The 25,315-nt window shown below is 50.4% G+C and overlaps 1 protein-coding gene across 3 annotated transcripts in view; it reads left to right on the top strand.

Moving 5' to 3' along the window:
• The window catches only part of RXRG (retinoid X receptor gamma), an 84,187-nt gene extending 69,704 nt beyond the window's left edge, over positions 1-14,483 (top strand). For all 3 annotated transcript variants that reach the window (XM_032422433.1, XM_032422430.1, XM_032422431.1), the window contains 6 exons: positions 4,792-4,952; positions 5,081-5,210; positions 6,282-6,414; positions 7,640-7,731; positions 9,035-9,140; positions 13,998-14,483. In XM_032422433.1, coding sequence (XP_032278324.1) covers positions 4,792-4,952; positions 5,081-5,210; positions 6,282-6,414; positions 7,640-7,731; positions 9,035-9,140; positions 13,998-14,145 — 770 coding nt within the window. In that variant the 3' untranslated portion in view covers positions 14,146-14,483. The remainder of the gene's footprint in view (positions 1-4,791; positions 4,953-5,080; positions 5,211-6,281; positions 6,415-7,639; positions 7,732-9,034; positions 9,141-13,997) is intronic.
• Positions 14,484-25,315: the final 10,832 nt, after the last annotated feature.

Genomic DNA, 25,315 nt, shown 5'->3' with positions numbered 1-25,315 from the left:
CAAGTTGGCAGACCCAAACCTGGGCTCCTGATGATCTGCCCTCCCAGCCTGTTCATCACGCAGTCTTCCCGTCTTCCCCATTTTAGGAAATAGCCTTTTTTTTCTTTTTTTTTTACAGTTGCTCAGATGAAAAACCACTGGGCTCCTCTTTCTTTCATATACCACATTCAGTGGGTGAGGAAATCCTGTCTCTCCCTCAGAATATGTCCAGAATCTTTCCATGTCTCATGACTTTCATGCTACCAGCATAAGCCACTGCTACCTTCTGTAATAATCCACACAGGCTCCTAAGAACTCCCCCTGCCTCCATCTTTGTCTTCCTACACTCTCCAAGAGCAACCAGTGAGGCTTTGAACAAGTGGCTCCGGTCAAACCCTTCCTGCCCCAGAATGCTCCAGCCCCTTCCCTTCTTACTCAGAGAAAAGGCAAAACCCTGGTTATGAATTCAAGGTTGTGCATGGTCTGACTGTCCTGTGTCTGTCTGGTCCAGCCTTGCTGGTCTCTGTTGGGCCACCAGGAGTTTTGCACTTACTGTCTCTCTTGGAGTGAAGAGGGCTTGGAATGCCCACTTCCCAGGTGCCCGCATGGCTCCCTTCTTCTCTTCCTTCAGACCTTTACTCAACTGTCAACTTCTAGGTAAAGCCTTGCTTGTCTACGGCATCTAGAATTGCATCAGGCACCCCGGGTGCTTCATGGTCTCTTTTCCGCAGGCTTTATCACCATGTCTAACATACTTATTTTGTTTACTATCTGTCTCCACCAAGGCAAGGATTTTTTCTGCTTCCCCCCCACACCGCTATATCACCAGTGACTAGCACATAGTAGGCATTTAATATAAAATTGCTGAATGAATGGGTGAGTGGTTTAAACTGAATATTGGAATCAAAAGTTTTAGTCATGCAGGAGCTCCTAAAAGGACTCATTCACTCGTGCACCAAGTATTAACTGAGTGCCTGCTTCATGCTCATGTCATTCTTGCTGTCAAGGAGTCAATGATCTTATCCATCGGAACATGTGATGTGGTGGAGACTGTCTTCTCTTCACCAAGATAGAACTGATGCTCTGTAGGGCTTCTGCCACCATGATGGTCAAACGTAAAATTAATGACCCCAAAGAATGTCTCCCATCAGCAAGAGCATGATGGCTGTGGGGGTCATTTTTGTCTCTCAGGACAGATGAGATAAGTTTCAGGATGACTTGGAAAAATAATCATTTTCCTTCTGCAGGTGAGATTGAACTAAAGGCAGGTGAAATGCTTCCGTCAGCCAAGCAGCCATGTTTGCTGCTCACCATCTGTCTCTCAAACCTCAGCCCCAGCAGCCCTCGGCTCCGTTACCGTCAGAGGGTTGGCGCACAAAGGGCAGGAAGCATGGCTCTTTCATGAAAGAAAAAGTCAGTCAGATGGGGGCATGTGAATTCTAAGGGCCTGGGCAGTCCTTCCTTTAAACCTGGCATTGTTCTGACACTTTGATGGAGAAGTGTCTAGTTTTGGCTTCTGCTTTTTTGAAAAGAATGTGGAGAAATGGGAGTGATGAAAAGTTGAGTAGTAAAAATTCAGAGGGGAAAGGGGCTCTTAGAGAAATTTCAAAAGGAATTGGTACTATTTACCCTGATGAAGAGTAGGCAAAGGAGCGAATGGGTCCCTGGTATCACTATAGGAAGGGCCACTTCCAGAAAGCTGCTCGGCAGCCTTTCCTTCATCACTCTCATTTCTGACCTCAATTTACAGAATCGGGGGCTCAGGTTGGACACTGCCTTGAGGACAAGAATAACAAAAATCTGGAACAGTTAACTGAGAGAAACTATTGAATCGATACTTCTGGAAGAGTTGAACAGATAGAAAAGGAGGGACGTGAGGATGGACTCAGAATGTATCTGTCAGGAGCTAGGGGCCAGGACCCATTGCCTTTTCAGGATACGTAGTGGTGAAGCTGGAATGGACATTTGCTATTCTCGGATGTAACACATTCGTTTCCTGAAAGAAGACACAAAGGTCCTGAGAGCCTAGGGACTTGACTAAGCTTACTGAGCAAGCTAATGACAGAGCTGATATAGGACCGGGACCCTCTGACTTCAAGCTACCAAATAACCCTCAGGGGTCTCGGGGAAGTCTATTTCCATGATTTCTGGTCATTTACTAGAGTTTGGATAGTTAGATAATGGATATTTTTGAGGGAATTCAGGGGGCTGCATTTGACATCCCTCTTGAGCCCCGTGTGGTCTTTATTAGTACAACCAGCCTAGAACCTCGAGGCGCTACAGAGGGCTGAGGGGTGGGCTTAGAAATCTGTCAGCCCAGGTCTGCATGTTGGCTCCATCTTTTCTTAGTGCTGGGACCTCTGGCAGGTTACATAACTACTCTGTGGCTCATAGTACTTGAGAGGGTTATTGTGGGGATTCAACGAAGTGCAATCTATGTAAAGTGTTGAGCATAATTCCTGACACAGAGAAAAAAACACTCCATAAATTTTGGCTATTATAGTGCATGTACAATAAATGTATGTTGGGCTAATGGATAAAATTCTGTTAGAAGGCAGGAGTTTGTACGATTTTATTTATTTATTTATTTATTTATTTATTTGAAGGCTTTATTTACTTATTAGAGAATGAGTAGGGGAGAGGGAGAAGCAGACTCCCTGCTGAGCAGGGAGCCCGACACAAGGCTCGATCCCAGGACCCCAAGATCATGACCTGAGCCGAAGGCAGACGCTTAACCGACTGAGCCACCCACGGGCCCCAAGTTTGGTACTGTTTTAGGTCACCCAGTGTCCCCTGGCTATATCCCAAATGTGTGTAGTATGGTAGCTCAGAATGTCTGCCACATAGAAGATTTCCCCCAGCAACAGATATATGATTCGTCTAATATGACAGTAAGATTTATGGCACAAAGAGAAGAGAGGAATAGCAAAGGATCACTCGATTAAATGGCAAGATTGGAATTAGAATCTACTTTCCGGAAGCCAAGGTTATTTTCTTTGAAGCTTGAAGGTTATTCTCCTTCCATGTTACAAATCTGTAGAAGAAATCAATTGAGGACCATAAAGGAAACTTAACTTAGTTTGCTTATCCCCATCTTTTAAAATCAAGACAAATGGAAGCCTATTAACCTACATTAAGACAATTAATACAAGAAGCACTCAACTTTAACCAGTCAATCCAGCTGATAATAAAAATACATATGGTCATGTTTGTATGCCATCAGTGGGTGAAGACTAACAGAGTGGTCCAGAAGGAAGGATGAGGGAGGAAGAAAAACAAGGAGAGGGAGGAAGAGGTCCAAAGTGGAGATGGAGAGAGGACCAGACAGAAGTTCAGGAGCACAAACAGAGACAAAGGGAAGGGAAAACTACCTTTTTGGGATCTTTTTATAATTATTTCATTTAATCTTCCCCAAACAACCTCACTCAAGTATGGTAATCCCCACTTTACATTAGGGAAACTGAGGCTGAGTGGGCTGAGTCATATGTTCAATGTCCTTTAGCTAGGAAGTGGTAGAGCCCATTTTGAAAAAGACTTCTTGGACTCCAAAGTACATGACTTTTGCTCTCCTCTTTCCTAATTTGTCTTTATTCTCTCTCCCTTCTGTTTCTTCTTTTTGTCACTGCCCTGCTTTATTCTCTTTATTCCATGTTTCCCTCTACTCCTTCCTTCTGACCCCCTCTCCCTCCGTCCCAACCACTGAATATCATTCTCATCTTGAGGTGTCTTCGGGTGTCTCTCCTGGAGACTTTGGATGTGAGTTGTGTTTTTCCAGTCATACCCTTCTCTGACCTACCTTGACAGGTCACTGACATCACTTGTGTGACAAACTGGATGCCCAGCATGTGGTTCCAGTTCATCCTGCAGCCTTTGTGCCTCATTATCCCTTCAAGATCCAGATTAGTCACCTGCTTAGAGGATAATTTTTTTGATTCTTGGGATTTAAAAAAAAAAGTATACCAATATTGAATTTTGCCCCATAATGCTGGGAATAGGAAGATGGAAACCACAGCTTTCTGGATTATGGAAACTAACCCAACAGAGAATGTTTGTCAACAGAGAGGACAGAATTGGGAAGGGGGTCTGCCTGACCTCCTCACGTATAGACCCTTAGGGCTCTGAGGGTTAGAATGAACTTCGGTGAAAACCCTAAGGGTGGAGAGGCAGAGATCATTCCAGCCCACACCTCTGCCTGTGTACCCTTCCCCACCCCCAAAATCAGCTGCTGACTCTGAGATGTCATCTAGGTGACATTCCTCCACCTCTTCATTACTAAATACCTTCATGGCTCCCTGAAGATCTTCCCTGACAAGTTGGATCAGGTGATGTTGTGTTCAGGCTGGAGCATTAGGGGCAGACCTAATGGGACGTGAATGCCAAGCATGATGCATAGGATCTGACAGAGGGAATTTTCGAAGTAATGCGATTGCCACTTAACCATTGCATGCCCACAGTTCATTAGAGGGAGCAGCTAGAGGTAAAACACAGGAGACTCTCCTAGAAAGACCAAGGAAGAAGTGGCTCCTTAAAAGAGGGCAGGATCAGAGGTTCTTAAAATTTGAAATGCAAACTCCTTAGACTCCTCCATAATGAACCAGGAAGGATACGGACTAAAGAGCCCACAGGTGTACACGTGCATAAGCAAATCACTTTGCTTGCTGTGTTTCATCTGTCAACATTACGACATCTCTGATCGGGGACCATGAGGATGCCCATTTTACAGATGAGGCAGTGGAAGCTCCGGTAGGTAACCCGCTTTGCCACAGTTGTCCTGGGCATGTGGTGACATCTGCATGTCTTCCTGTGTACCAGCTGTGCAAGAAGAAAGGCAGAGGAGCCGGGAGCGGGCCGAGAGTGAGGCAGAATGTGCTGGTAGTGGCCATGACGATATGCCTGTGGAGAGGATTCTAGAAGCTGAACTTGCTGTCGAACCAAAGACAGAATCCTACGGTGATATGAACCTGGAGAACTCGGTATGTGGTCTGAGACCTCCATCCACCTCCCACTCCTTGGCGGGGCTGGAGATGGGAAAGGGGTGTGCTAGAGTCCTGGAGCCTGCCCCTCACAGCGCTTTGTTTTTTGTTTTTTTGTTTTTTTTAAGACAAATGACCCTGTCACCAACATATGCCATGCTGCTGATAAGCAGCTTTTCACTCTTGTTGAATGGGCGAAGCGCATCCCCCACTTCTCTGACCTCACCTTGGAGGACCAGGTCATTCTGCTCCGGGCAGGTAAAGGACATCGGGGTTTGTTTTTTTCTTGGGACAATCACTTGGGCTGCCATTTTGAAATTACCCTTGGGATCCTAAGTCAAGTCAGCTGATGAAGCTGTGACCCGTCTGAGCTGTGTGCCATGGTGATGACAGGATAACCCTAGTCAGAGTTGTTCTTTTTCTGTTAATTATAGGCTCTTACATTTGGGTGGCTTCTCCTCCACAACTTTTATTCCCAAGTGAAACATTGTTAGTGGAGGGTGAGGCTCTTCTTCCATGCAAATTTTACCGTGGTTTTATAATTTGCGTTTAATTTTCAAAGACAGTTAAGTCAATTTTATCGAGGGCAGTCTAAAGCAGTGCCTCCTTGTTATCATACTATCGGGAAATAGAGGAATTCCCATTTCACAGATGAGGTAAGAGAAGCCAGAGGTTGTCTGCTCAAGGTCATTTATCCAGGGTCCCTTCCTACGCTAAGGTTCTGTGTGCTGTATGCTGTCTTGGCTTCCATTTCCGGGACATTGTGCAGGGGACACATGCCACCCCTCCTCTTGGTGACCAGGCCAGCGGGGAGATTTCGTGAAGACTGGCTGAGTGTTGGGAGCCAGACGCTCATTTCATCCCTGTGAGACAATGAGCAGGCTCTGAGTGTTGACCGGAAGCTCCGTGCTGTGCTGAGCGCTGCCAGGCAACACCAAAGAAGTAAAACTGGGTTGTCAGGTCCTGGGGGCAGAGGCTGCGAGGTATACTCCCTCGCTTTATCCACCAGGGCAGCTAACACATTGACTGTTACCTGTTCAATGTTCAGTTCATAGGTGTTGACTGGGGGAAAAAGTCCTTATCCACAAGCTGACATTCTGAGCTGTACTGGGGAGACGGTGGGGGATGTGCAGGGCCATGAGTCAGGGGCCCCCAGTCTTACCCTGTTTCTTCACTAATTAGCTGTGTTGTCTGGAGCTGGTTTTTAACCTCCCTGCATTTCTGATTCTGCTTTTGTTCCATGCGGGTCACAATACATGCCCTGGATGATCATCAGTGAAGCAAGAATGTGGTCAGTTTTCCCTCAAGGCCTCCTTCTTCTCCCTGCAGGGTGGAATGAGCTGCTGATTGCCTCCTTCTCCCACCGCTCCGTCTCTGTGCAGGATGGCATTCTCCTGGCCACGGGCTTACACGTCCACCGGAGCAGTGCCCACAGTGCTGGGGTGGGCTCCATCTTTGACAGGTGGCTCTCTTCTGCTTCCAGTGTGTGTGTGTGTGTGTGTGTGTGTGTGTGTGTGTGTGTGAGTGTGTGGGCCTGGGGGTAGTGCTGGGATGCAGGACAGACCACCCTAACAGCTGCATGGGGCAAGAAGCAGAGACCATGAAATACACGCGAACAGACCCCTGGGGAATGACAGGTGGATTACAAGAACATTTGGAACGACTTGATGGAGCCTGTCAGGGACCAGCAGAGTTGCTGGGCAGAAGGGAGAACCTGTTATCTCCAGAGGTCTCCAAAGGAGGGACTGGATCATGGACATTACCTCGAAGGTTTGGTGGGGGAGGTTGAACTGCTTATCATAGGGGGCCGGGCTAGGGACAAGCAGCCAGGATCTGACTTGAGGCAGGAGGGATGAGCTGAGGTTTTTGCTGGACTCTGTAGCAGGATCTCTGGGGAAGGTCTGCAGCAGGAGCAGACCTACCTCAGTCAGGCGGCCGCAGCCTCGCTCTGGGATTCTCTGTCTTAAGTGGCATGAAAGGAAAATGAAGGCATGTGATTTAAAGAGATGAATGAAACGAGGAGGGGTGAATGACTTGGGACAAAGGATGGAGAGCTGGTAAAGAGGAGGCTAGGGTTGAAAATAGCCTCTCTGTCTGGAGCCAGGGCCCCATGGCCCCTTTCCATTTACACGAAAAATGATCTTCCAGGCCATGTGCATGTCCACGCAAGGTGTCTCTGCTCCCTCCCTGCCCTTTCCTGCTGCACGGTCCACGCAGAGACCAATGTGGTTTTTGGCCGACTCAGCCCTCTTCGTGACCCCTGGAGATTTCTACCCTGTCTCTGGATGCTGCCCTCTGCCCTCTTCCTCCAGACATGCCTCACCCTCGCCCTGCTTTGCCTGTTGCATTTCTAAATCCTCTAGGCTGCCTTCCCAGCCCTCCCAGCAGAGTGTCCAGCCCCCCCCCGCCCCCCCGCTGCTTCCCCCTGGGTGTTCCCTTGGACTTGGCTCCTGGCATTTGTTGGCTTTATGTTGCTACCTATTGTTTCCATGTCTGTTTCTTCAATTAAACGGTGAGCTCCTTGAGATCAGGGACGGCATCCTATTCATCTCTGTGCCCCTAGTACCTGACGCATCATCTGGAAAATGGGGTGGGTGCATAAGAAGTCTTGGTTGCATTCATTGTATCAGCCCTTGGCCTGGGACTCATGGTTTTCTCATTGCCTCTCATTGTTTTCCTGTGAACAGAGTCCTGACTGAGCTGGTCTCCAAAATGAAAGACATGCAGATGGACAAGTCAGAGCTGGGGTGCCTGCGAGCCATCGTGCTGTTTAACCCAGGTGATGTGCAGTGGTTCGCCCTCCTCTGTGCTTGGCCTCCAAGCTCTGACATCCTCTGGTCCTCTAGCTCAGCCGAGACGAGGCAGGGCCGAGGAACCTGTCCTTGGCGAAGGCGGGAAGCTGATTCTTCATGGTTTCTACTCCTAGTGCCATCTTGAAAGCATCTCGAATGGGCGTGGAGTGTGCATATTTGGGGGCAGGTGGGGGAGACGAGAGAGGATAGCGGCCTCTAGGGTCATGGTGAAGGAGGTGGTAAAAAGTGGTCAGATTCTACATATAGTTTTAGGCAAAGCCAATGGGATTTGCTGATGGATTAGAGATAGTGTGTGAAAAAGCAGTGTTAAATGCAATTCTCAGCACGTTCTGTTTCATTTTCTTGAGTAATTGGAAAGACGGAGTTTTATTTGCTGAGATGGGGGTCCTAAGGGTGAGTGGGTAGGACTTAGGACTTTGTCTTGTGCATTCAAATCTCAGGTGGATAGTAGACATCCAAGAGTAGCCGGCCAGGAAAGTCTTGTTTATGAGTCTGGGGTTCAGAGGAGAAGTCAGGACCGGAGATGTGCGTTTGAGGGCTGTCAGCCTCTGCCGGCACGTGGGGCTCCGAGACAGGTGTCAGTGCACGTGGGGGTCAGTGAAGGCTGGGCAGAGAAGGGGGCTGGGGGCTGGGCACTGGGGTGAGCCCTCGTGTCGGGGCTGGGGAGAAAAGGAAGAGCCAACAGGGGAGCCTGAGACAGGACAGAGAGAGGCAGGGAGAGAAGCAGAAGAGGGTGACCTGGAGGCCCAGGGAAGAAATGTTTTTCGAGAAGGAGGAAGTGATCAGCTTTGTCCAAAGCTGCTATGGGTCAAGAAAGATGACCGTTCAGAATTCCATGGTAATTCAGGCCCATGCTTCATCTCATGAATTAGGTTGTTAGTGAGTTGAGGCAGCATGTGAGTGGAGTTGGTTTTTGTACCCCATCTCATCATCCTGTCCGTGCTTAGCACATAGTAGGCACTCAGTAAATGTGTGACTGTAATATTTCTAGAATGATCGGATAAAATGAAACTCTCCTCCTTGGGGTCAGCAGTGGGTGCCTTTGGCTATTTACAGGGTTTTATACCTTTGTTCCAAGAGTCTGTTGGGTAGACTGGGCACAGAGAGGGGAGCTGGGGGCACAAAGGACCCCCAGCTTTGTTTTTTCGCTGTTGTTCCCTGTCTGTAGTAACTCTTGGGGCAGAGGCCTGAGTGGATGGGGACAGCCCCCTGTGCAAGGGGGTCCACCTGACCTGTGTCACCCGGGGCTAAATCAGTCATCTTTTCCAGATGCCAAGGGGCTGTCCAACCCCTCGGAGGTGGAGACTCTGCGAGAGAAGGTTTATGCTACCCTCGAGGCCTACACAAAGCAGAAGTATCCGGAACAACCTGGCAGGTGAGGGGGGGCTGGAAGAATCTTATGGCAGCAGTGGTGCGTCCTACTCGCCCTGAATACGTGGCGACATGCAGCAGGCACGGTCTAGGTCTTTCACGTGTTATTTAATCTTTATAACAAGCTGAAAGCTGCTAAAACATTGGCTTCATGAAACCAGAGGTCTTATCTTGTGCGCCGTTCCCCACTCCAGAATCAGAGCCTAAGACGTGCCTGACACGTAGTGTACAGCTTTATTTATTTATTTTAAAGATTTTATTTATCTATTTGAGAGAGAGAGAGATAGCAAGAGAGAGCACGAGCAGGGAGGAGAGGGAGAAGCAGCTCCCCGCCGAGCAGGGAGCCAGACGCGGGACTCGATCCCAGGACCCTGCGATCACGACCTGAGCCGAAGGCAGACGCTTAACCGACTGAGCCACCCAGGCGCCCCTGTAAACAGCTTTCAATGTAGAATGAACAAGCAAATGAACAAGTGAATGTGGGCCTCATTATCTCCAGTTTCTAACAAGGCACCGAGGCTCCAAAGGGATAAGGCAGTTGCCCGAGATCACGGAGCTGGTGTGCAGTGGGGCTGGGATGTGAACTCAGGTCTGTCTGATTTCAAAGAGCTTGTGCTTTCCAGGCCTTGCTTTCTGCTCTGCCCCATGGAAGCCCTGTGCTAGAAGCTAAAAGCTCCAGGGCAGCCGGGACACGTGACCCCTGTCCCCCAGGGCCATCTGTGTGGCATCTGGCAAGGTGCTAGCTCTGGCTCTGGGCTCCTTGTATAAAGAGGAGGACATTGGTCAGAAGATCTCCAAGGCCATCTACCTGTTTAGGTGTTCTGAGTCGTTAAAAAAAAAATACTTTTCTCAAATGTTTCCCCCAAAGCACAGCTAAACAAAAGTGTTCCTCCTCGGCTAACTCCAGTTAAATAGAGAGAATGCGCTCCTCAGATCTCACAGAAATCCGAAAATGAAACTGACAAAACTGCCTTAAAGACATTAGTTTTGCTTTTAGGATTCATATTACATGCTCTGAATTCTCACTCATCGTTTTCATTTCTCTGTGAAGTCTAATTTCCGTTTAAGCTGTTTTTTTCTGGATCCTAAGCCAGTATGTATCAATTGTCCAGAAGAAGTCAAGCTCCGGTTTTTACTGGAGTTTTTTATTTAACTCCAAGAGGGTGGGTTTCAGGCCTTCAGTACGACACATATGCAGGTCTTGAGGGGTCGGGAGCCTAAGCTGGGGTAACAGACCTCCCAATTGTCAGTAGTTGAACACGAGAGAAATGTATTTTTGGCTCACCTGTCAGTCCTGGGTGGGCAGTCCGTTCGGAGAGCTGGCTCTCTTCTGCACCAAGACTCAGGGGTCCACTCCTTCCTTCTTGGGGCTCCACCGTGTCCCAGAGCCACATCCTGTTCTGCATCCGGATGATGGAAGGGGAAAGTGTGGGGGAGGAACACAGGGGTGAGGCTATCTGGGCAGACCTGGCCTTGGAAAGGTCCCCCATCCCTTCACTCACTGCCATTGGCTGAAACTCAGTCACATGGCCCAGCGAGTCATGAAGGATTCTGGAGAACGGATGCAGCTGTATGCCAAGGAAGGAGGGTGGACACCTGGAGGTCTCCCCTATACCTGCAATAGGTGATGTTACAGAGCTCTACCCAACAGACAGGGCTGGCTGCTCAGCGCTGGCCGGTGCGAGCTACCTGAGGGCCTGGCAGTGGATGATTTCTACTGAATCTTCTAGCTCGAAGGCCGCATTAAGCATGTTTTTTTGAGCACCTGTTGTATGTAGGGCATTAGGAGTAAGAAGGCTCATACTCATCCTTTTCTTCGAATTGTCTCTAGGTTCTATTATTTATCTCTTAAAAAAAACAAAAAAAACCCTAGGGACACCTGAGGGACGCCTGGGTGGCTCAGTCGGTTTAGTGTTAGCCTTCGACTCAGGTTATGATTTCAGGGCGCCTGGGTGGCTCAGTTGGTTAAGGTTATGATTTCAGGGTCCTGGGATCGAGTCCTGCCTTGTGCTCCTTGCTCAGTGGGGAGCCTGCTTCTCCCTCTGCCTGCCGCTTCCCCTGCTTGTGCGCGTGCTCTCTCTCTCTCCCTCTCTCTCTCTCAGACAAATAAATAAATAAATAAAATCTTAAAAAAAAACAACAAAAAACCCTAAACCAATCTTTTTCCTTATTATAAAAGCAGAGCATGCTTTTGTGGGGAATAAGGGAAGTATTTAAGAAATAAAGTAGGTAATAAAATGAATCATAAATTTTGGGGGGTATATTTTTTTTCCAGTATCCTTGTGTATCAATGCATCTGTACATAGAAGTGTGTATTTACAGAGAGAAAAATCATACAGTTTGGTGTATTGTTTTCCTCTCTTAGCCATTTTAGGCACTTTATCAGATACTGAAAAGTACAACATTATCCTTTTCCGTGATTTTGTAATATTTCACAGGGTGGATGTATCCTTGTGTATTTAGCCCTTGTCCTGTGGAACATTTAGGTTGTTTCTACTGAATATTACTTTCAAAACTTTGGAACTTGCCTGTTCTCCTAGGAACGGGACTACCAGGGGCCTGGGCTGCCTGCTTGTAGGCTGGACGAGGGCAGAACCTGAGGGTGCAGGGGCGGGGTGTAGAGGCTGGGCCCTCTGCGTGTCCCTCGGGCGCATCCCGTGCAGCCTGGACAGAGGGTGACCAGGTGCATCAGGGATGTCACTTGGCTCGATCAGGCAGGTGAGTGTGCGGACGGCTGGTCACCTCCACTTTGCAGAAAGTGGTGGACGGGGATCCTGGCGCCGGGTCGAGGAGAGCTCTCAGCGGTGGAGTGCTGCCACCCCATGGACACTCTTCAGAAGTACACTTCGCAGAGGCCGAGTTCTGCTTTCGGTAGCCTGAACGCAAAGAGAAAATCCGGGAGGACGCAGCGCCTGCTCGCTGTGCGCACATTGTCTCGCGCTGGGGCAGCCAGCGGGTGAGGGAGGAACACGGCGCCCTCCCCGAGGCTGTGGCTCTTCATGGTCGTGCTTATTTCCACGGTCCTGGTCTCAGTTCCCAAATCAGGGGCAGTCAGCAAAGACATGCTGAAGAAACGCTAAGAGCATGCTAAATCCTCGTGTATTTAGCATTTTACGTATGGTAAAAGTTTGGCATTTTTAGAATGTATAATACATTCTAAATATAAATACATTTTCAGAGTTACAGCTCAGCCTAACTTTGTACTTTGCAGAGAAGCCATTCCCTTCCCCTAATCTCCTGAAACTCTTTCGTGGCAGAGTTAGGACCAGGAGCTCGGCGTTTCGATCTAACCGCGTCTTCCTGCTTGGTGACATCGTGCAGATGCGCTCCGAAGCTTTATCATCAACACTTTCTGAAGGGTTGTGTGGGCCTTGGTGTAGACCTTTAATTTTTCCATGTAAAGAAGTAATGCCTACCTTTTTAGATGGTGCCATTTCATCTTTCTTATATTGCCCCAGTTCCTTAACCCTTCATGGGGTGTGAATATAGAAATATACACATTTTCAAGGAGTATTAAAATTCCAACTTGAAACTCACTCATGAAATAATGTGATGCTCATTGAAGATCCAGCCTAACCAGAGTCTCTGATTTAAGGCCAGAGTGGCTGATATGGTTTTGGTCCTTGTCCTTTTATTGGAAGTTACGACTTACTGATTTCCAGTTGTTGTTAATAACATTAAAAAATAAGCTTCATTGGCAAAAAGGATTTTGAGAGACGATGAATGACCACTGAGGCAGGATGAAAAACATGGCAGGTTGAGGGGCGTCAGAGGATGTGCACATGTGAGACGAATTCTGTGCACACTGGCCTCCCTCCCTGTGGTGAACCTCACAGCCAAGGAGTGTGGGCAAGCCCGGGTGTGAGTGTGTGCATGTGTACGAGGACGCTGAGAGCGTAGGAGAATGTGTGAGTGTGTGTAGGTGTGTACGTGTGTGCACAAGCTCATGCATGTGAGGGAGTGTAGGAGTGTGTGTGTGTGTGTGCACCCCCGTGTGGCAGTGGTGAGGGCACGTGTGAGCATGTATGAGAATGTGTGAGTTGTATGACTGTGCACGTGTGTGTATGTGTGACACGCGTCAGGCAGGTGTGTATGGTTGTGTATAAGGGTGTGCATGTGGGACTGTGTGTGCACATGTGTATGTGTGACATGTGTGAGGCTGGTGTGTACGTGCAAGTGTGCGTGTGTGCCCGTGGTGGGGTTCTGTCGCATGCACACCCACGTGAGAGTGTGCGAGTGTGTGCATGCACGTGTGAGTGTGCGCCCGTGTGTGTATGTGTGACGTGTGTGAGGCCGGTGTGCATGTGTGTGTGCATGTGTGACAGTGGTGGGGCTACGTGTGCACATGTTCACACCCGTGTGGGAATGTGTGTGGGTGTGTACATGTGTGCACACGTGCGTATGCGTGACAAGTGTCAGGCACGTGGGGGTGTGCATCTGGGTGTGCGTGTGTGCCCGTGGTGGGGTTCTGTCACATGCACACCCATGTGAGAGTGTGCGAGTGTGTGTGCGCACGTGTGTGTGTTGTCTCCCAGCCAGACCACGGCCCCTCAGGGGCAGAGAGGAGCGCACTGGATCGCCCTCTGCTCCGACTGAGAGGGAAGCCGAGTCCACGTGTTGCTAACAGCTGCTTGCACGTCGGTAACAAGCGGTGGCAACGGGGCTGGCCCGCGGTCCTGGGGCGGGTAGTGAGGCGTGAGGACAGCGCAGTCCGCCGGGGAGGTAGGAGGGAAGCTGCCTAGGATTGGAGCTTGCCCCGCTGCCTCCGTGGCCCTTCCCGGCTCCCTCTCCCACCCCGCGTTGGAGAGCAGACCCCCGAGCGGCCGCTCCGGCTCCTGACGCCCCTTCGGCCTCCCTGCAGGTTCGCCAAGCTGCTGCTGCGCCTCCCAGCCCTGCGCTCCATCGGCTTGAAATGCCTGGAGCACCTGTTCTTCTTCAAGCTCATCGGGGACACGCCCATCGACACCTTCCTCATGGAGATGCTAGAGACCCCGCTGCAGATCACCTGAACGCCCCCAGCCGCAGCCCCCCCCCCCACCAGGACCACCCCTGGGCCGGTGTGTGTGGACCCCCACCCTGCACACGTTCCCCCACCTCCCACCCTGACCCCTTCCTGTTCCACAAATGTGATGCTTACAATAAAGAAACCTTTCTACATGTGCGACTTTTATAGGTGGAGTTTTGTACAGATGTTAAAGGAAGCCCTTCCTTGCCATCTGAGGGGCTGGGGTTCTTTCTGGAAGCTCTTGGAAAAACGAACCAAGCCTCTGTACATATAACTGGTTTAAATTATTTTTTCACTTGCCATGGAAAGCAAACGAGCGAATAATAAAATAATATATATGATGTTGGCACTGCTTGGAGCACGGGGTGTGTTATTGTGCTATGGGGAAGTGTTCTCAGTGGGGGGAGGAGAGCTGTTGGGTGGGGAATGGGGCTGGGGTCCTGAAATAGTAAATCCCACGGTCGGGCACCCTGAGACTAAACCGGGCACAGCGCGCTTTGCCTCAGAGCAGCCCCCCCCCCCCCCCGCCCCGGCGAGATTGGGAAGAAACATGGTCTTTCAGAGTCAGCTTGGTTTTTTGTGTTTGTTTTCTTCCCCCTAAGGATAATGAGTACAAACAGCCTTGTCCTGTTTGGGAGCAACTGAGCCTAAGGCCAAGGGAAGATGCTCCCTTGATGGAAGAAGGTTCTTGGATCCTGGGAGTTGATAGGAGGTAGTAACAAAAGAGAAGAATTTTCTGTTGTTAACCAGCAAAAAGACCAGAGTACACCTGATTTGTTTTCCACCATTATCTGACCTTACATAGCCTGTTCTTAAAATGGAAAGAGAAAACCTCTCCCAGCCTATGATTTCCTGGTGGTCCTGGAGCCTTACTGTTTGCCGGACAGTAAGCTCCTCAAGGGCAGAAACTATGTCTGACGCCACAGTGAGACTATATATATAGCCCGTCACCATCCTGCCATCTGCAGGAATAGGACTTAATGGATACACAAATCTATACTATGATTTACATGACGCCCCCTAGGGTTGTCAGTGTACAACATGAACAACTGCCCATGGCAGTCCTACTTACCTTCTCTGTACCACAGGAACCTGATCTAGGGCCTGGCACACAGCAGATGCATAGTAAACGTGTGTTGTTGAATTGGGGTCCACGTAACTGGAATGAATTTCCTAAAGGGCATCGTGGATGGCAGTTGCCTCGTTCCCCATCGATCACTTGTCCTCTCAGAAGACCCTAGAGCTAACTCTCCAGTCCAAATACATCCATCCATGGTCATACAATTTTGGAGAAATTAAAATTGTTTTATTCCTGGGGAAAGTTTAGGGATCCCTTAGCCTTGGACATTAAGCAATGGAATGATAATCTTAATTAAGCTGTTTTTTTCCCCTTCTCTTTTTTATCTATGTTTACCGTGAACCATGATGAAAATGACTGGAGTGGGGGGAGACTAAGACTTAATCGTAGGCTCCCTGGCCCCCCCTTTCTGCCAGTGTAGCTCACCGGCCACATTCGGCTGCCTTACGGTAACATGTGGCTTCCGGGGGAACTCACCGTGGCCAACCATTCACGGGAGCCCGAGTGCCATTCTGATCCTTGATCCCTGGAGCGGAGTACAGCCTGATGAAGGTGCAGCAGGGTGTCTGCCCATCCATCAGGCCATGTCCCCCAGAACTGTTGTCCTAGAACCCCACTGAGCTTGGCCGGAGAGGAGTAGGCATCTCTCCCCAGGCTGGGTCCATGACATTTGGGGCCCCAGAGGCCATCTCCTTCCTGACCCCATTCCCCTCCCACCCCAAGATGAGCCACTGAGTGGATGTTCAATCTTCCTTAAGGCTCGACTCCACAGCAACCACAAGAAGCTTCCCCAGAGAGAAACCCTCCTTGTTCTGCTCACCTCCCCAACAAGAGGAGTCAGCCGTGGAGAGAACACATTGTCCTATCAATGCTGACTAGTGTTTGCTGAGAGCCACCACCCAGGCTGATGACACAGGTAAACAAAACCAAGGGACTCAGCCTCGTGTTCCCCAGGCTTTTCGTAGAGCCAGGGCCAAGGCTCTGGGTGAACGGAGGCTGGATTCTGGACACAGCCCGCCAGAGCCTGCTCCTGGGTCTAGCGGCTGGTGGTCCTGTGTTTGCGGGGAGGCCGCTCAACCTCGGTGACTCCTATTTCTTTCCCTTATTTGTAAACGTCAGTAATAATGCACACCTTAAAGGGGCACACCTTAAAGCTTCTTGTGGTTGCTGTGGAGTCGAGCCTTAAGGAAGATTGAACATCCATTCAGTGGCTCATATTGGGGTGGGAGGGGAATGGGGGCTCAGTCGGTGAAGCGTCTGCCTTCGGCTCAGGTCACGATCTCAGGGTCCCGGGATCGAGTCCCACTTTGGGCTCAGGTTTTTGAGGAGATTACTAGAACATCCCATTCCACAGCCTGGTCAGGATCGCCCAACCTACTTCTACATAAGGAATCACCAAGTTGTGGTTTCTAGTTCTGCTTTACACTTTTCTTCTCGTTTGTATCTTCCTCGGTACAGTGGGAATCAGCCCCCCAGCCCCCCAGCAGCACTGACAGCGCAGAGTGTCGGGGGAAGCTTGTGGGAGCCGTGGGGCCTGCATCCCGAGGAAGCTGCCACGCTCCCCCACGAGGGCGCCCGTGTGCCCCGACCACTGTTAGAACTCCACCTCTGATCTCTCAGCGGCTTCACCTCCTAGACCTTCGTGTTTGACTTTGTAAACAGGGACTAATAATGACACCTGTTCACAGGGTTGTCGAGGGAACAAAACGGGGTGATCTATAATGGATACATGGCACGTGGTGAGCTCTCAATTAACTGTAGTTATACTATTATTGATCCAAATATTTCTACAAGATTCCTGTTCTGAAAAGAAAGTCCTAGACTCCAGGGATAAGCCCCGCACCCCATGCCTCACTCCTCTTCACACCTTCATTCCTCAGCCCCCCTGCCCCCCCCATAGGGCCCCCACCCTCCAGGCTTACACTGCATCAGTGTCACGGTCCCCTACCTTCCTCGGATGGTCTGCGTGGAAGTCAGTGAGACATCTCATGACAGCCCTTCATACCCTAGCAGGGATGACTGAAAAGGTGTCATCTGTATGGTAGACATTTCTTGGCCTTGACCACTCCTGTTTGTCCCATTCAGTGAAACCAACCAAATGGCATTTGATTATAATTCTTTTTTTTTTTTAAGATTTTATTTATTTATTTGACAGAGAGAGATAGTGAGAGAAGGAACACAAGCAGGGGGAGAGGGAGAGGGAGAAGCAGGCTTCCTGCCGAGAAGGGAGCCCGATGCGGGGCTCGATCCCAGGACCCTGAGATCATGACCTGAGCCGAAGGCAGACGCTTAACGACTGAGCCACCCAGGCGCCCCTGATTATAATTCTATGTCACTTCCTTGCTCCAAAATTTTCAAGGACCTCCTCCTGTCTATTAAGCAATGGTGGTCACCAGGGGGCCATTTTCCTCTGCCCCCCCTGCCTGCCCCCAGGGAAGGTTTAGTGATGTCCGAAGAGGTTGTCACAACTGGGGAGCTCTAGTGGGTCGAGGCCAGAGACGCTACCAAACATCGACAGGGCACGGCCCAGTCCCCTACAACAAAGAAGCGTCTGGCCCAAATGGCAACAGTGCTGAGACCGGGAAACTTGGCTGTAAAGCATCGTTACTGGAACAGAAAATCAAATGGGCTTTCCTGTTGTTTTAGAATTTTGGCTAAAGCCCCAAGGTGAGGCCAGGAGGCCCCCAAATGTTCAAGAGGAACTAATGGATGTACCCACACGAACTTACTAAGGTAGAAGAATTCTTTCTATAACTTTTACCTTATATTTCTTCTCGAGCTTGTATTCATAGAAGATTGGAATTTAAGAAGGAAGTTCCTAAGAATAAGGGGTACTTGGGGGCCGTGCTGTGGCTTTATCCCACTCCTCCAGGAGGAGGGAAGGACCCCCACCCCCAGGCCAAATGAGGACCACAGAAGAACCATTTGCTGAGACTGGGCCTCTCGGGAGAGGGTACCTGTAGGAAGGGAGGCTGGTGCCTCCTTCCTGGCTGGATGCCTTGCTCAGCAGCAGAAACACCAAGTCACCCTAAAGGGAGTGAGGGAGTGCTTGGAAGGGCTCGGGGATACTTGTGAACATAGAGACTGATGCCTCCCTCTTGACTAGAGAGCTCGGAGGACAGGAATCCATCTTGAGGGTGACAGTGGGACAAGGGAGGGGGCAGCAGTGTGTGCTCACCCCCTCCCCTGCACTTGGTCTGGTCAGGGTGTGGCATTTTCTGTGAGCCAAATTAATACTCTGGAAGGTGGTTGTGCTTAGAATTTCCCAAAATTACTGAGCACGCGGGTGGCTCAGTCGGTTGAGCATCCAGCTCTTGGTTTTGGCTCAGGTCATGATCTCGGGGTCGTGGGATCGAGCCCTTCATTGGGCCTTTGTCAAAGCCAAGGCAAGGGGGCCCCAGCAATAACAGGCCGTGGGTTGAGCTATCGTGGGCAGTGATGAAGGGCTCAAACAGGGAAGGTGTCGTATCAGACACGGGTCAGCAGAACAAGCTGAGCCATCGGGTGGGTCCTTGCCCCACGGAATGCATCGACAGCACTACCTCCTTAAGAACGTTTCCCCTCTTCCCATCCTTCCCCCAAGGCCCCAATTCCCTGGTGGAGAGAGGGCAGGAAGACCCAAAAGAGGGGGAGGAAGGTGGAGGAAGAGGGAGAGCGTCGTCCCTGGGCCGGGAGTCAGGCCCGACAGGACGAGGCTTGGGGGTCCACGTGAGGTTGATGTTTGCATGGGCCTGGGTCTCTTACCTGCCAGAATGGGATGTTCTGAGCTTTGCGGGGGGTAGTCAGCCAAGAGGCAAGCAGCGGAGATCCCGCAGAGCAGGCCTGCAGGCTGGGGCTGGAGGAACAGAAAGCCTTGTCCTGTGTGTGTCCCGCTGCCTTCCAGCGCTTCCCAGTACCAGCTGCACGCGTCCAGACTGGGGCCACGGGCAGGCACCCCTGGGCTTTGCTGTCTTTGCCCCTCAGCTGGGCGCCCCCCCCCCCCCCCCCCCCCCGCCCGGGAGTGAGTGCAGGTGGCTTTGTGCATCAGCTACAGTGATTTCATTTCACCGCGGACACAAGCCCGGGCTTTTTAGCAGGGCAATCGAGGCTCTCCGTGGCTGGGCCCACAGAAGAAGTCGCCAGCTTCCTCTCTGTCCCACGTCCCACAGCACCCCCGCCCTGGCCGGCTCAGCTCCTCCTGCCGCCCCTGCTGTCTGTCCGCGCTCAGGCCTGGCCCCCGGCTGCGCCGGCCGTACCCGCTCAAGTCCGACTCCGCCTGCAGGGCCAGCTCAGGCGCCACATCCCTCGGGCGCTTTTCCCGATCGCTCCATCCTTGTGGTGTCACATTATCTTGTGTCTGCATTTCGCACACATCCACACTGCGCTTGCCATTATGGGGTGGCGGTACATACAGCCGACGTCCCTTGCAAACGCCTCGGGAACAGACATCATGTCTGATTCGTCTGTCTCCACGACAGCTCTGGACATGGTGCCCAGCCCGAAGCTGGCATTCCATAAATGTTAGGTGGGATTGGTGCCTTTGTCTTCACCCCCAAGACGGCAGCCTGTCGCCAGTAGTCCAGTCCTGCAGGGAGCCCGGGAGCCTCCCCACTGGAGCCACGAGCCGGAAAACCAGCCTCAGGCAGATGTTAACAGAAGGTGTAAGGTCTCCACTGTCTGTCAAGTCACTTTTCACGGGCACAGTGGGCCGTGACCGAAGACGTGGAGGCATGTTCTTTGCCTTCAGGGAACTTCTAGCTGAAAACAGTACAAGGCACAAGGATCGAGGAATACAAAGCAATGATATGTCCTGTAGCACTTTAGAGTTTACAAAGACACGTAAAGATCTGTGATTGTCACGTGGCCCGGGAGAAGTGGGCAAGAGAACTTTTGTTAACTTCCTTTTATTTATTTATTTAATTTTTAAAAGATTTTATTTATTAATTTGAGAGAGGGAGGGAGAGTCCAGAGGGAGTGGGAGAGGGAGAAGCAGGCTCCCCTGCTGAGCAGGGAGCCCGACGCGGGGCTCGATCCCAGGACCCTTAGATCATGACCTGAGCTGAAGGCAGACGCTTAACCGACCGAGCCACCCACACATCCATCGTTATCTTCACTTTAAAGATGAAGAAAGTAGGATGCTGGGAACTCAGAGAGTTGTGCCAGGACACACATGGTGGGCAGTGGATGGGACTCAGCCACTGTCCCTGCCCATACACAGCAAGTGTCCCCCCAGCCTCAAGAACTTCGCACCTATATCCTCACCGAACTGTATATTCTGTGCCCGAGAAATAAGCATCTGTCCACTGAGGGATCGGCATAAACAATGAGCAAATATAAAATAAGGAGGGTGTTTTTTTAAATAAACGAACTTGGACAAACACATCACATTTAGCCTTGAAATCTTCTTTAAGACTTTCGCTGCGATGATATTTTCTTTGGAAAGTTCTCTCTTCCATTTGTCTTCAGAGCTGCTTTAGAGGCCACCTAAGAAACATGATCTCATGGTTCTATATTAAAAACTCATCGAATAACAACAGGGACAATAAATACCCATGTGACCCCGATTCACACTCGACTCCCATCTACCCAGAACCTACTCTACACCAGACCCTGGGCTCAGTTACTTTCATAGCAGCTTTATTTCCTCTGTTTAATAGATTCAGCTCTGGATGATTTTTGGCTGTTTCCAAAAATCAAATCTACTCTCTCTGCTAGTGATAATTTGCCATCACTGATGTCATTCAAAAGACTGGGGCTCAGGCTCTGAAGGTTCCTTCCCCCAAATAAGGTCATAAACCAATAATGTCTTTCCCCCCCTGGGAGGAAGATTGGGGCCCCTGATGTGGAATGAATTTAGGGCATTCCTGGGAGGCACTGGGGGGGGGGGAGTGGAGTGAAAAGCACGCCCCCCCTTCCCCCTAAGGCAGGCAGGGATGGCGGATCTGGGAGAGGGAAGCAGAGGACTGGGGAGCCAAACGCTTTCCCAGCCAGCCTTCACCCCGTTCCATGGAAAACTCCATGGAAATGTCTCCCATGACAGTGTTGGAGCACACAGCCATCTCCGACCACACTGGACTGGCCGGGGTCCAGGCCCCCGGGGGGAGCTCCGCGCGGCCGGTGCAGCTGCGGGGATTCCTGCGACCCGCCCAGCCCCCCGGGACACCCGGTGCCAAGCTCGTTAGGCGCGGGCGCCCTCTGCTGCCGGCTCGGGGTATCACCCCCCACCTTCCTGGGAAAGAGGCTTCCAGGAGGTCTGGGAGGGACAGAGTTTTCAAGATGGAAAACAAAAAGAAGAGTTTGAAAAACGAGCCTCAGGGAGACTCGGAAGGTCAGATATGCCCCTGGCCAGATGCTCACTCAGTGGAGTTTTAGTTTCTGCGCAAATGGGCTCCAAAGAGGAACCTCAAAGAGGGAAGAATGCAGAATCTCATGGGGAATGCCTAGAAGCAGGAGCGGATCTCAGCCGGGAAGGACCACCTCCTTCTCAGCTGCCAGCCCCTCACCAGCTAAACACCAGCTAGATGCAGACCTGCGACATCTGCCACGTCACCAACATCACACGTGAAGTCGAAGGGTCATGCCACAGCAGGGCTGGCTCAGCGGGTCACCCCTAGGCGGCGCCGCGGACGCTCCTAGGACAACACCGTCCGCCCATTAGACTTCTTCCTCAGAGGCGGAGCGGGGCCCTGGGAGCGTGCTTGTGTGTGCGCTTCCAACGGGACTGTGTTTCAGGGAAATGTTGTGTTCTTTGCTTGTGAAGGCTGTGAGCCGCTTATCCTGCCAAGTGTAAACGTGCTGCCCTGGCCCTTCCCGAGTTTGCAGAGCCAGATGCACGTTCCCAGCAAGTGAGGTCACCTGCGTCTCAGCTTACCTGGTGGAAAGAGAAGAGGACCAGGAGGCTGAGGTTTTGCGGCAGCCCCTCGTCTGACCCTGGTAAGGTCGCTGGACCCCTCAGGGCTTCGAATCCCTCCTCAACAAAGTCAGAGGTTCTGACAAGATGATCTCTGAGTTCCTTCCACCTCACTGAGCCAGTCACGTCTTTTAGAACTTGATGGCTTCTCTATTCCACAACCTTCCATGGAAGCATGGGAACACCCTGAGCTCTTCAGTACTGAGCCCAGAGAAAACCCTGGAAGATCCTATTCCTCAGAGAGCTCCGAATCTGAAGGATGAAACAGGTTAAAAACTGTTAAATTATTTACTTGAGCACTTGCTATGGGTTTAGTGCTCCATTAAATGACAGAGGTAGGAAGGTGGTTCCTAGCGCCAGGGAGACAGAATTAGTTTATCCTTCTCAGCTGATGGCGAAGCCGACCATCCAAAGCACCTCTTTTGCTTAATTTTTTTCACCTTTTATCTTCTCTCTCAGATCGAAATCCTCCCAAAGGTAACTATTTCTCATGTATTTCTAGTAGGTCCTTGAAAATCCACCTTCCATTTGTTACTTCTCCAGATGACATCGATGGGAATTACATAGTGCTGTTTTATGTGTTTTAAAATGTACGTAATTGTTTTGCTATCAGCAAACTCTGTGCTATGCGCTGAGATCGATCAGTGATGCTCTAGGTAACTCCGGCTAATTCCTCCTGCCTGCGGCCCAGTATTCCAGTAAAATCCTCAGTGGCCTGTAGTTCTCTGCCAGGATAGGCATGCTTGCTTGAGTCTCCTTGCTAACTTGTGTAGGAGTTTGTCTGGGGCATACCCCAGGAATAGGACTTGCCTACATTGTAGTCACATACCCACATCCCGAACACATCCACACTGCTCTCCGAGAGGTTGCAATGTACATCCCATGTCTACACGTCTACACGATATATCCCATGTCTACATGTCTTTCCTAGCATTTGGTAGAGGTCAAGTGATTAATTTTGTGGGCTGCACATCAAGGGAGACCTTTCTCTGAATTGTCTTTCTCTGATTAGTAGGAAAATTGGCCCTCTCTCAGGGTCTTTATTAGCCTTTCAGATTTCCTATTCTGTGAGTTACCTATTTGTAGTGTTCTAAGGGACTCGACCAAATTCTTAGTGACCTGAAGCCCCAACATTCCCCATACTGATTTATTTTTTTATAGGAAACCAATGGGCTCAGAACATTGTTCCTGTTCTCTCTTCACTCAAATAAATCACAGCAAGATTTATATGCAACTTCCTCAGAAAGGTACATTTCACATCTTGGCAACAACTAGAGTACATAATGCGTGTATACATCCTATGAGAAATTTGGGGTCAGAACTTGGCCCGGCTTGCTATTCCGCACAGCTGCTGGAAAACAGAGAGGAGCCTGCCTGTTTGATGAGCCTCAAATGGCCAGTGGGATTTTGACGGATCGTTATCACCGTCAGTCAGGTCTACCCTAACGGGCGTGCGGGAATCACCATCTCTCACATTCAGAGGCAGACACATAAGCACAGGCAAAGCCCCCTAAAAACTGGGGAAGGGTCCAGTTTTGCTTGGATATAGGGAAACAGAAATCTCAAGAAGAATACTGACACATGTATGGCAAATCTGAATGCTGTATGATAGCGTGTTGGGTAGAGAATAAACAGGGGGCTGAATGACAATTTGGAAGTATCCTGAAGTTTCTGTTTTGCTGCTTATCTTAGTTGGAAGTTAGGCTTGGCCTCGAGTGAGTTATTGCCTTTTTTTAGCCAAATGCCTAATATTTGATTCCTTCTTTGTCCTTATTTCTATTGTATTTCTTGACTTCTTGTTACCAATTGGCAGTTTATTTTTATTTATTTATTTTTTTGAGAGAGAGAGAGAGAGAGCATGCACATGAGAGAGAGCATGAGCAGGGGGAGGAGCAGAGGGAGAAGCAGACTGTCCCACTGAGCAGGGAGCACGTCGTGGGGCTCGATCCCAGGACCTTGGGATCATGACCTGAGCCGAAGGCAGACGCTTAGCTGACTGAGCCACCCAGGCGCCCCAAGCAGCAGTTTTAAAAATATTCTCTATATTACACCTTTGAAAGCTATGGATGTTACAAGTAGCTTCTCCCAAACTAATACTACTTATTAACTTGAACAGAATTTTACTTTTGAGGTAGTAGTCAAATCCATTCCCCTACTTTAAGGCTTGCAATGCTGGAGTCTTGTAGGAGAAGTTCACCCCAGAGTTTCAGAAACACTTTCTCGTTCTGAAGTAAGTACAGAGTTAACCTAATGAGAGACTCGAGGAGCAAAGTACCTGCTCTGTAAGTGGTAGATTTGGCCTGGAGAACAAACAGGCCTCTCTTCCCACATTCCCGGACCCACAGCACGGGTGGGGAAGCTGGAGGAGGGACACGGCCGGTGGCGAGAGCAGCCCTGCTCGGGTCCGTCCTGTGGACCCCGGGAGCGCATGGCTCACTGCACTTGAACACGCCCAGGTCCAGTTAGCCGCTCAGGCCTTCACTCATCCACCTTTTGGATCCACCCCCCTCAAGGGGGGAAATGTGGCTGAATGTCTGCTCTCCCCATTCTCACCAATCAGACTCGTCATCTTCCTTTCCACGAGGAGAAGCAAGTGACAGGGTGGAAAGGGAGGCCGAATGGTCTCTCCCAGTATTTCTACTTCTAGTAAAGTAGCAGAAGTCTTGTGTCTTTAGGTTGAGAGGGAAATGTGAGATTAGGCACAGAGTAAAACAAGGCCTTTCCCTAGGCAATCTGAGTAGCTTCCTATTACAGTTGAAGAGAATGTGGCTCAGAGAGGTTGAGTAACTTGCCCATGGTCACACCGAATGTGTGACCACGTGGGACCAGCAAGTAGTGCAGCCAGAATTAAACACCAGTGCCTAGAGTCTGCCTGACCGTAGAGACAAGCTCGTAATTTCTCCTCGGTTACCCCAGACAGAAGGGCGGACTCTGACCCCCTCCGTGCTCTAGCGCTCTCGAATCACAGATGCCCATGATATTGGATCGTCAGTGTCCGTCTCTCACAGTGGCCTGGTTGTATTGAGAACTTTACTGCTGAGAGCCCAGCGGGCAAAAGGGCTTGCCCAGAGCCACCAGCGAATTGGGGCAGAGAGTGGGCATCCACCAAGCGCCTCGCGAAGAGTTCTGCCTCACTGCTGGATGCTTTCAGCCTCGAGCTAGTGCTCCAAAGAGGACCACTGTCAACAGCAGAAGACCCAACACAAA

This window comes from Phoca vitulina, unplaced genomic scaffold (assembly GCF_004348235.1).
Source record: "Phoca vitulina isolate PV1807 unplaced genomic scaffold, GSC_HSeal_1.0 scaffold26, whole genome shotgun sequence".
NCBI classification, from domain to species: domain Eukaryota; kingdom Metazoa; phylum Chordata; class Mammalia; order Carnivora; family Phocidae; genus Phoca; species Phoca vitulina.
Note: the sequence above shows the minus strand (reverse complement) of the source record. Positions and strands in the feature narration are given on the sequence as shown.